The following is a 10718-nucleotide window of genomic DNA, read 5'->3' as shown; positions in this document are numbered from 1 at the left end:
GAGGGGAACAAACAAGCTCGTCTTGTTGCGTGATATTAACGAATGAGCAGATTACAAATGAACATCATAATTGTGGTAATAACTCTGTTAACTCGTGGGTTCTGGCGTAAACATTATCGCCCCAAAAGTCGATATTAAACCCATCGCAGATGCTTGGTTCACCCGTGAGTGGAGAGAATGGGAATTGGAAGTGTGGGTCAGCAGCATAAGCACCCACTCCTGCAAGTTCGCTGCTTTCCCCAGAATTATCAGCCGACAAGACTTCCGACCAGAAATCCTCGTCCAAAGCCTCTATATTCTGTGTTAGCGTCTCGACATCATTTGTGGACATGTCGTTACTGTGACGTTCAACACTGTTAGTGAGGGTGGAGGCATCACTGGCACTGATAGAACATTGTGGGGGAGACTGTGGGGCACAGTGCTGTTTGATCTGGGTTTGGATCACGTCTTGATCATCATCGTCGGCTGCGGAAGAACTCACGGGGTTTTGTTTTTTGTGTTTAGGGTTCCGATTTGTGGGGAGGTTTTGTTGGTTTTGTGGGAGCCTCTTCTTCAAGTGGGTGTGCCACACATTTTTTATTTCGTTGTCTGTGCGTCCCGGTAATCTCGCTGCAATTGCTGACCACCTGCATCAATTAAAAAAAAAAAAAAACACATGCTTAATGTTTAAACATATAGAGCACTTGGCTACTTCCGTAATAATAACGTTGTGCACTAACCAACGTGCCAGCCTTTCATCATTCGTCCTTTTTTAATAATTTTAGTTTAATGGGAAAGAAAAAGGGGTGATCATTTTCTTAAGAAGGAGCACGTGAAGATGCTGCAGCTCAAGAGAAAGAAGAATCTCTGCAGCAGCCGACGTATCCATATCGTGATGATTTTGCTGCTATCAAGATAAGATACACAACCAAGTGTGCTTTTGGGTCCAACTCAACATCAAAAGAACAGTTTAACCATATAATTTCACTATTTCAGAAGAAAAAGAGAATAATGAGGGTTGTTCGTGCCTATAGGAAAAGAGTGAGGTTAATCATGGGAAGCATGCATTCGGAAGGATATATGTCTGTTGTTTATGCTAAGTATGAAACAACTCATCAGTGTAAAGGGGTTTGGTTACTGGGTTTGCGTTGGAAGTAAAGTGTGGTAGTGAGAGAGGATCGGAAGACCTGTTTCCCAGGAGATGGTGAAGCTGGAAGATGGTTTGCTCTTCTTCAGGGGTGAAGTTACCGCGTTTGATATCAGGCCTCAGATAGTTGGTCCATCGTAGTCTGCAACTCTTGCCACACCTTAAAAGCCCTACACGCAGTATGTACAAACAGAGAAGCTGATTTCGGATCTATCTGGTTTTAATTTGCTGGAGAAGGAATGAAGAAATTAAATGAAGGAAGTGGGTGGGTGGTGAATAATTATTACCAGCTTGTTTGGGAAGGGCTCGCCAATTGCCATGACCGTGTGATTGGATATAAGTGATGAGTGTCTGATCTTCTTCTGCAGACCAAGGCCCTTTCTTCAGCCCCATTTTCTCACAGCACGGAGCTCTCCCCATTTTCTTTGTTCTTCTTCTTATTCTTCTTCACTCTCAAACGCGAACACAGACACGCAGGCCTATGCGCTATTTATAATTTTATAAACAAACAAAAGCATTCAGCAGCAAGCCACCGGGGTTGAAAGCTGACACGTGCGGGGGGTGGCCAGCGGCACTTGCTGTTGCAGGGGTCGTGCTCTCACGGAAACTTTATGTGAGGGGTCAAACAAAACGTGCAAATTGCCTAACTGATGATTTTGGATATTAGAGAGTGTTTGGCTAACCTCATAAAAATATTTTTCCGCGATTGAAACAAATTTTTTTATATATTCATTTCGTTTATCATGAAAATATTTTTAAAACTATAATTTTATTTTTACTTAAACACTCTCTTAAAAATATTTTTATTGATTTATTAAGAATAATTTTAATTATTTAATGCACATAATTAAAAATAATAATTTAAGTATGTAAATATATATTTGTGAAAGATAATCAGTTTAATTGAATTTTTTGATAATTTTTAAATTAGTACTTATCAATCATTCTCTCTCTTATATTAAGCCGAGGGGTATTGCCACGTTTTCGCCGCCTCTCACCAGATCTCCGCACGATCACCATGTCTCTTTTTCAGCGATAGGATCTTTAATTTTTTTTATTTCGTAAAACAATACTAAAGTGATTATTTTTTTAAGCTGAGGAGCATACAAGTATAAAGGATAAATTTCTTCTGAACTCTCTCGACCAGGCTATTATATACGCTGATGACATCAGAATTACGATTTAAACCCCTTAAATAACAAGAGTCTTTCATTGTCGCACACATCAAGCTAAGCTAACGAATAATAATATTAATATTCCGAAAATATCTACAAAAGAATACCTAGCACTTGAAAATTATTTTTGGCTTTTAATACTCTAAAAATTTATTTTCGTAACAAAAATATCTTAGTCGTCATTCGCTATTAAGTTTGATTGTTAAATTATAAAGTTTAATCGGTGTCTTTAGTGATCAAACTTAACAAAACAACGCTTTAAATAAAAATGCTACAAAATAAAGTTTTCATAAGTATAAGAAATGAAAAAACTTTCAAGTGTTAGATACTTTTTTGTGGATGTTTTTGAAGTATTTAGCCCACTTTATCCTTTTATTTTTCAAAAAGCTGTACTTTACCAAGTCAGCTTTACTATATATCTATCCCTTCATCACTTGTAGTTTTGGATTTTTTTTCCTAAAACAATAATTATCACTTTAGAACTTTTGACGGGTATTCGGTATTTTTTTAAGTTCATCACTTCAACACTAGCAGTAATAATTCAAAGTCAAATAATATTTTAAAAATAAGAATAAATCAAAGCATTTCAAATGCTGTCTCTTTTTTCTTGATTTTGTCAAGGATATTTTAACAAAATAATGTCAAATTTTGCCCACAATGTAGGCTGGTTATTAATATAGCTTCCTTTAGCTTGTGCTTCAGACCTTAAGTGACATGTCGCGCACTTCATTTTGAAATAAAGGCCGTAACATTTATACATGATTATTTTTATTAAAAAAACACCTGAAAATATTAATTAGGTTGGCGGAAAATTAAATTAAATTAAATTTTCCTTTACAACATTACAAGAACACCCCAAAAAAAAATTCTCCAGTCTACAAAAGCACTGCTGATCAAAACCAAATAATAAAAAAATCATCAAAATACGGCGAACTTTGTAATTAGAAATACTATTTCACAAATTAGAAAAATAACTTCAAGTCGTGCTATGCTTTGTTAATGCCTCAGCATCAAGTAGCTCAAGAGAGGTCAAAGAAAGAGGCTAGTGCCAAAGTCAGCAGCCCAAGTCTTATTTTTGAAAAGAACAAGCCTAAAGAAACATATAAATTGAAAAGCAGTCGTTCTTGGTGAACAAACAAATCAAAGCCTCAGGACTTTAGTATTCTAAAAAAATTATCATTCCAAATGCCACCAAATACGGAATAAAATCTGATAAACTCAATATATACATGATCATATGACCCGTGACTTAGCTTGCATGAAAATTATAGTAAAATCACACCACCATGCTCAGAAAACAATGGACGGATTGTCTATTATATGCAGATGTGTGTGTGTGTGTGTAAATTAGACTTTCTTAGGAGAATATCTATTTGATGGAAGAGAAGAAAAACTGAAAAAGCATTGGCTATTGTCAGAGATGATGTCACTTAATTAGTAATTAGGTGAAAAGCATGGCAGGCGGGAGCACGCTTTCAAGATACTTGACCACGCTTTCTCTAATATCCATAAATTAATACGTTTCAATGACTTAAATATACGCAACAAATCGATCTAACCCCACTTCTACCAACATTACACTCCATTATTCGTAAATAACACCAGAAAGACAGAGAAGAAAACTGCAAACACTTGAATGATTCAACTCAAATGCTGACTTAATCCTTTTTTAAGGAAAAAAATTACCACTTTGCTTTCTTATATACTTTGTCTTTAATCATGCTTTATTTTTAGCGTTTGTAGTTTTTTTTCATGGAAAACTACCCCCCAAAAAAAAAAGAAGAAGTTACGGGTTAAAAAAAAAAAGGTTAAAATTCAGAAATCTAGGGAGGTACTTTTCCTCATTAAATCTTTTGGGACCGGGTTCTTGTTTGACTTTTAAGCCAGCACAAGCATTTGATTATTTCAATTATGCCATACAGTAGCCCTTCATACTTTGAATTGCCCCTTTTTCTTTTCGTTAAATGTATTAAGACCTAATTATGACTCAGTAAAAGCCCCCTTGCTTTGCCACCTTAACATTATCTTTTACTGTGCTAATCCTGGCTGCTTGCTTTGTGTGTCCGGCTTTGTACAGCTTCTCATGGCCTTCAGGTAGTATTAATATGAATCACATTTCAATCTTTTTCTGATAGCTTTATCAAGGAAAAGTATTCAGATTTCGATTTACGAATCTGGCACTTCGCCATGGAATGACATCTATATTTATTTATTTATTATAATTCTAAAGGAGAATATCAGAAAATGGATCTTACTTTGTATTTTCAGATCTTGATGCTCAACTGCTCCTGTCCTCCTCCATGCTTCAACCTGCTAACTTTTCGCGCATGATTTTATCACTATAAACTACATGCTCATAATTTGCTCAGCCTTAATGTGACATTCTGTTTGGTTTCTGCTATGGATGCCATGATTCTCTTCCATTATGTTTGATAGAAGAATAATTTTAAATTCAACGTGCTGTGGTTCTGAGGGTCAGACGATTAGCTATTAATTAAAAAATACATCAGGTATTAACACCAGCTCAACAAATTTTCATCAATTAACCTGAGGACTACACTTTCAAAAACGAACAAGAACCATAGGAATGGAATTTATGAATAAATTGTTACATTGTTTAAAATGAGTCATAGTATTTCTAATTTATGGATAATATAATTTTTTTTTAACAAATTTTAATAGGTAGATGTTGTTCGTCATGTGTCATAGATGTTGGAAAGTTCTGTTAATTTTGTTTTGGCAAACAAAAGTGAAGACATCCTCATTAGGAAAGCTCATGATCTTCTCATTGATGATGTTGGTTTTGCTCACCCATCACCCTATGGAGGTGGTGGAAGATGATGGCAATTTTGTTTACAAGGTTTAAGGCTGTCCTTTTTTATCGTTCTCCTGTTCCAAAGAAAGAATATCGCAAGAGCAAGCCATTGATAATCATACTAGTATAATCAAATATTGTACGGATCTGGGTGACATTTCCATATTCTTAAATGCACAAGAAGGCAGCTTAGAATTATGCCTCGTCACCTCATCTCTCATAAACAGTATATATTCTCCACTAAAATAATTAATTATTAATTGTTCCCCAACATTCAAGGAAACTTTAGGGACCAAAGAAGCTCTTAATTGCTTCAATCAGAAATACTGGGGGGCAAAAAAATCTATGCCTTAATCTGGGATGTTAAAAAAAAGATCAGCTACCAAAAATGTTTTCCTATCTCTTTAATCCGCGCAAAACACTGTTGAGAGTCTACACCTACCGCCACGCATCATATTCAGATGCAGCCACAGAAATGGGTGAAACCTGAAGGCAAACATAGCATTATCGCTACAATGAAAAGCGACTCCCAGCACCATCCAGAAAACGATCAGTATGCCATCCTCTGTTCTGTAACGCTCTTAGAAATACAGGGAATACATCGTTCATTTTGTCATAGGCCTCTTGCAGGGTTCTGGCACCGAGATCTCGAGAGGACTTGGTCATCTGTGCAGCATATGCCGCAACCAACCAGCCTCTCAATGCATCCTCCCCACTAGCATCATGCTCCAACACCATGTCAATGCATTTATCTCCACCATTTAAGAGAAACTTCTCCTCAGGGAATAATTGTTTTATTTCACGGAGCTTTGAAGGCTTAACGGCCTTGTGCAAAGTCCTACCCACTCTAACATTTCCGGCGCCTTCTATGAGTCGCCCAGGAAATAACAGATCTTCTCTGTATCTAATATCAGCAGGACTGGATACATTCCCTGCCTGATTTAAATTGAACTCAATGCAGTCAGCCAGACGTCATTTCTCTCGCACGAATAAGAAAAAGAAAACAAGGGAGCATTCACATGTTAAAGTAGTGTAATCCAGATTCCAGACCTGAAGAAAATCGGCCACAACCATTGCGGTTCTTTGTGGATTCAAGGTATTGACAGGAGTAGCTTTCATTTCTTCAACCACGCTGTATACATGTAAAATTGAAAGGAGAGGCCCCACAACCAACTAATAACAAATGCTTCAGAATCCATCAGTTGGGAATCATCAATAAGATTAATACTTCGTGTAAAACGAGTTACAAGATTCAATAGATCTCTTAAAGATAAAATTAAACTGGGATATTTGCTTCTGTGATAAAAAGTAAGGGTTCTGATTGTAACTAAAGGAATAAAACAATCCCTACGACCTATGCCCTGAGGCATGACTCCAAAGAGACATATGATTTCACAATCTTGCCACTTCAATATATATGTATATATTTTGATAATTTTATCACTTCAATATACTTTTTTTTTTCTTTTGATAATATTGCCACTTCCATATATGACGACAAACAATGTCTCGTTTCTGGGGGAGTATATTGCTCTGTTTTTCGAGATTGTGGTGTCCAGATATATGGTCTAATCCCATAAAATCTCTACAGTAAGCTCCTACTATTTCTTTCCAAGTTTCCATGTCGCTACAATTTTCATCTTTTAAGTATTATTCAGAAAGTCATTAAATAGCTTGTTAGTACAAACCTAACATGGGTAAGAAAAACTGAACGAATGCCTATAAACAATAATGCTCAGGAAAAATTATATGATATATACCTTCCCTTGCATTGAAGTACAGACAGTAGATGCTAACTGAATTCCAACACCAATTCCAATAACATTAAAGAGAGTTGAAATAGCCTCCCCTTTAGCAAATAGATCACTAAGGTTTCCTTCTTTGGCAAATGAAGAATAAATAGGCAACCTAGTCGCTCTTGCTGCAACAACTGCCATCCCCTGCCAACTCCGAAATAATAATGAAAGGTGGGGGCAAAAGTTTACAGTCAACTAATTAGTGAGACCCCAGTCCCTGTATCAAATAGGAAAATAACAAATCTTTCACCAAATGGGACATAAAGGTCCTCTATGATAACATACCTTTGCGAAATTACCTAGGCCTGCCATTTCAAGAAAAAGATGCGGGCATAAAGGAGACAGCACTTCCAAGCCGGTGCCTAAATCATAGAGCACATCAGCTGTAAGATGCAAAGGTTATTATAGTCAGACACCCTGCGATTGAGCGAATATGAACTAAAATAAGAAGAAAAGCTCTGGCCGAGACGCAAACCAAAAATTCTCCAACGTTTAGGCTCTGAATCCATTCGTGCACCCAAATTACTACATATTAGCTTCCCTACATGTTGCATTCCATCCTTTAAAATCTGTACGTCAGAGCAACACAAAGAAAACATATCTTAAATGGATGCTGTCATTACCAGTCTCAGAATTGTTAATTGCACAGGGATATCAAATTACCCAACTAACAGCAGTTGACTGAGCAGGGGTGGGCTGCAAGCCTGCAGCAAATAGCAGTGACTGCAGAAGAATCAGCATACACAAGGATAACCACTTCATATCTATTATGTTATTAAGATCATTCTTATTCATACAAATAAAAAAGGAACAAAATTTTCACAAAAAAGGAATAAACCAAGTACAAACAAAGATAATAATAACTTGTCTGCTTAGGCAAGTGCTGTAAAATTATCTCTAGTTATATATTTTGTAGTCATCAGAAGACCTGAGTTGACAGCACCGATAGTGCTGCACTGGTAACATGCTGAAGTGCTCGAAACTGTGTATATCTAAGGAAGCCCTCATTCACACTGCAAAGAAAACACCAAAAGTTTGAGTCACCAGATCAGACTTCCTTGTCTGAGCCATCTGGCCCATCCCAATCGAATACATCTTATTAGGAAAGATAACAACCTATATGGATATCCTGAGGGGAAAAATTTATTTAGGAAAGACTCCACCATCCTGTGATATATTGGTCTAGAGTCATCTACAAGCTTTACCTAAAGGGAAAACAAAACATCTGTCAGGGCAATGAATGCAAAGAACTAGTTGAACAAACACTCATGAAAACTAAAAATCCAAATATGAGCAATGATGGTGTAGCAGTGTAATTTCATGATTAACGAAAACACTTGAAGCTTGATTCAGAAGTGAAGCTCCTAAAACAGAATTGAAGCTGCTGAAATGTTGAAATAACATATCAAATAATCGGTGCCACCTTTCTGGGTACTTCATTCACCAGAGTAAAACCGGAAAGAACTGATAAGATACAAAGAACCCAGCAGGATGTCAATTAAATTTTCCAACAACTCAAATTTAGGGAAAGTTAACATCTCATATGAATTGTTCTCACTTCCAATGAGCCTCTACTTGAGAAAGATTGCGATTATTGATACAACAGCGATATTTCCGAAGATAATATACATTAGAAAGGCACTTCATCGTGCATAAAGAAAAGGAACATGTACAGCTTATGCGAACTTCAAATGGAACTCAATACGGGAACAGATTTCACAATGCATGAGATAAAAAACGTTTTCCCAGAGATGGACCTTCCAAGACTAAGACAAACAAAACCAGTTGGGAATATTTCTTGTTGATTTAATAGATTCCGATTCTAGAATGACGAGAAATATGACGACATTCTCCTTCCTCAAAAGTAAAACTAAAGAAAGTCAAATCCCGAGGTCCTCATCGAGATTCATCTCCTTGTACCTAAATAAATGAACAAAAGAAATTAGGAGAATGGAAACCGTACAGAGAGTGGGCCATCGGGTTCAAACTGGAACCGGCGACAAACGGAATTAGATGTTTCGAACCAGAATACAGGAAGTTGAGGTTCTTTGTCCGGCTTCTTCTTGCGCTTAAGCATGTCCTATTTTTTTATTTCAAGATAGAAAAGAAAATCAACATAGATTGAGCCAGGAAAATGATACAAGATAATGAAAACCAGCGAGAGATAAGGCACACACCAGCAAATCCATGAAGAGGAATTGCTGGTGACAATTTATGTTGTTCCCAAGCGCGGCTTTTTCAAGACAAAAATGAAATCTCGATACTCATGGACAACAGACGAGGCCTTCCCCACTGGTAGAGCACCTTGTCACAAGCGGGATAGCAGACGGAGGAGGAGGAATAGAGAAGAGAAGGACGGCTATAATAAAACGACGTCGGATGATGATAGACGGCATTTAAAACCGGACGGCGGTGTGAGCCATCCTAGTTGGAAACACGTTGATGTTCAGCACGCCAACTAGTCATCGGAAGTGCGAATGAGAGGCAAATCTGGATCTTTAGTATCACTTTTTGTTTTGACCAAGCGATCTTTAGTATCTTTTATTTTTATATTAAAAAATAATGATAATCTTCAAATTGTTACGTGTGATTGTCTACGTACTGCTATTAGATTTGGATGGCACCAAACCCCGCCCACGTTATCCGTCATTGCCATTCCTCCTACATTCATGATCTCAGCCGCCATGAGAACTACATCTTCAAAAACATCCTTCACGCATTCGCTTGCGCATCTTCTCCGACTTCACCTCCGGTGGCTGTATTTCATTGTTTTTTCCATTTCGGGTGATTTCTGAAAACGGTTGTGAATTTTGGTGGCCGAAATTGACTGTTTGGTCAAGGATATTAAGATCCGTTTAAAATAAGTTATAAATAATTTTTTAATCATAATTTATAAAATATGAAGTAAATATATAAGAGGAATTTTGTCTCGACCGAGATAAAACATACTTGTAAGTACTTTTAAATATTAGGGTTAAGGTGCGCCCAACACCTCAAACTATTTTTCCAGATGCACTTAATGTCCTAAAATAATTTTCAGTGCATCCACTGTCCTAAACTAATTAAAACAATGTGTCAATATCCCAGGCTAACAGAAAAGTTAAGTTTGACTGTTATCTTGCTGATTCAGCCGAATGTTAACCGAAAATCCTACATGACAGACACACAGGAGTCTGATGTGTGTTATTTTGACGGGTTAAGGTGTACCCAGCACCTAGAATTATTTTTTCAGGTACGTCCAGTGTCTAAAGTAATTTTTGTGTATCTAGTGTCCCAAACTAATTAAAATGGTGCGTCCATATCCCAAACTAACAGAAAAGTTATGTTTGACCATTACCTTGCTGACTCAACTGAAGGTTAACTGAAAAATCCTACATGGCGGACACACAGGCGTCTGATGTGTATTATTTTGACGGAAGCTCCCGAGACGAGCTCGATGATGGCGGGTGTTTTCTCGGGAGGTGACGACAACGTCAACTAAGTGACCAAAGGGAAGTTTACTGTGTTCTGCAAGGAGGAAAGCAAATGCAAGTCAAATGAGGAGTTGACAAAGACAGAGATGGAATTATGCTGTGACGGTAGTTGCGGTTTCAAATCGGAGTGGTGGAAAAAAATGTTAAAAAAGAGGATGTGATTAAATGGATGGTATATGTATCAGGATTTAAGAGGGTAGATCGGTGGTCTTTCTTTCTTTTTTTAAGTTTAAAAGCTGGCAGAAGATAAACGTTAGAAGAGGAGAAAATAAATTGAATTTTCAGTCAAAGTAATACATATCAAATGCCTACGCGTCTGCCATGTATGATTTT

The 10718-nt window shown here is 37.0% G+C and overlaps 2 protein-coding genes across 2 annotated transcripts; both read right to left on the bottom strand.

Annotated features, from left to right (window-relative positions):
- LOC114723493 (transcription factor MYB13-like) lies at positions 1-1582 on the bottom strand. Its single transcript, XM_028909677.1, has 3 exons — positions 1414-1582; positions 1167-1296; positions 1-626 (listed from the first exon to the last, which is right to left on the bottom strand). The coding sequence occupies exons 1-3, from the start codon at positions 1544-1546 to the stop codon at positions 65-67; spliced, it is 825 nt and encodes a 274-aa protein (XP_028765510.1). The 5' UTR covers positions 1547-1582; the 3' UTR covers positions 1-64.
- Positions 1583-5287: 3705 nt separating this feature from the next.
- LOC114723484 (protein root UVB sensitive 2, chloroplastic) lies at positions 5288-9291 on the bottom strand. The gene is made up of 10 exons (XM_028909667.1): positions 9090-9291; positions 8876-8992; positions 8029-8117; positions 7841-7925; positions 7576-7635; positions 7388-7481; positions 7198-7295; positions 6877-7056; positions 6167-6289; positions 5288-6052 (listed from the first exon to the last, which is right to left on the bottom strand). The coding sequence occupies exons 1-10, from the start codon at positions 9099-9101 to the stop codon at positions 5627-5629; spliced, it is 1284 nt and encodes a 427-aa protein (XP_028765500.1). The 5' UTR covers positions 9102-9291; the 3' UTR covers positions 5288-5626.
- Positions 9292-10718: the final 1427 nt, after the last annotated feature.

This window comes from Neltuma alba, unplaced genomic scaffold (genome assembly GCF_004799145.2).
Source record: "Neltuma alba isolate B1F8T4 unplaced genomic scaffold, ASM479914v2 tig00012143_pilon, whole genome shotgun sequence".
NCBI lineage: Eukaryota > Viridiplantae > Streptophyta > Magnoliopsida > Fabales > Fabaceae > Neltuma > Neltuma alba.
Note: the sequence above shows the minus strand (reverse complement) of the source record. Positions and strands in the feature narration are given on the sequence as shown.

Coding starts and splice junctions, on each gene's coding strand:
- LOC114723493 (XM_028909677.1), bottom strand. CDS start 1,546: ATGGGGAGAGCTCCGTGCTGTGAGAAAATGGGGCTGAAGAAAGGGCCT. Junction 1,297..1,413: donor AGCCCTTCCCAAACAAGCTG/GTAATAATTATT, acceptor TACTGCGTGTAG/GGCTTTTAAGGTGTGGCAAG. Junction 627..1,166: donor CACCATCTCCTGGGAAACAG/GTCTTCCGATCC, acceptor TAATTGATGCAG/GTGGTCAGCAATTGCAGCGA.
- LOC114723484 (XM_028909667.1), bottom strand. Junction 7,482..7,575: donor AGTCAACTGCTGTTAGTTGG/GTAATTTGATAT, acceptor TCTGACGTACAG/ATTTTAAAGGATGGAATGCA. Junction 6,290..6,876: donor GTACTTCAATGCAAGGGAAG/GTATATATCATA, acceptor ATTTGTTATTAG/TTGGTTGTGGGGCCTCTCCT.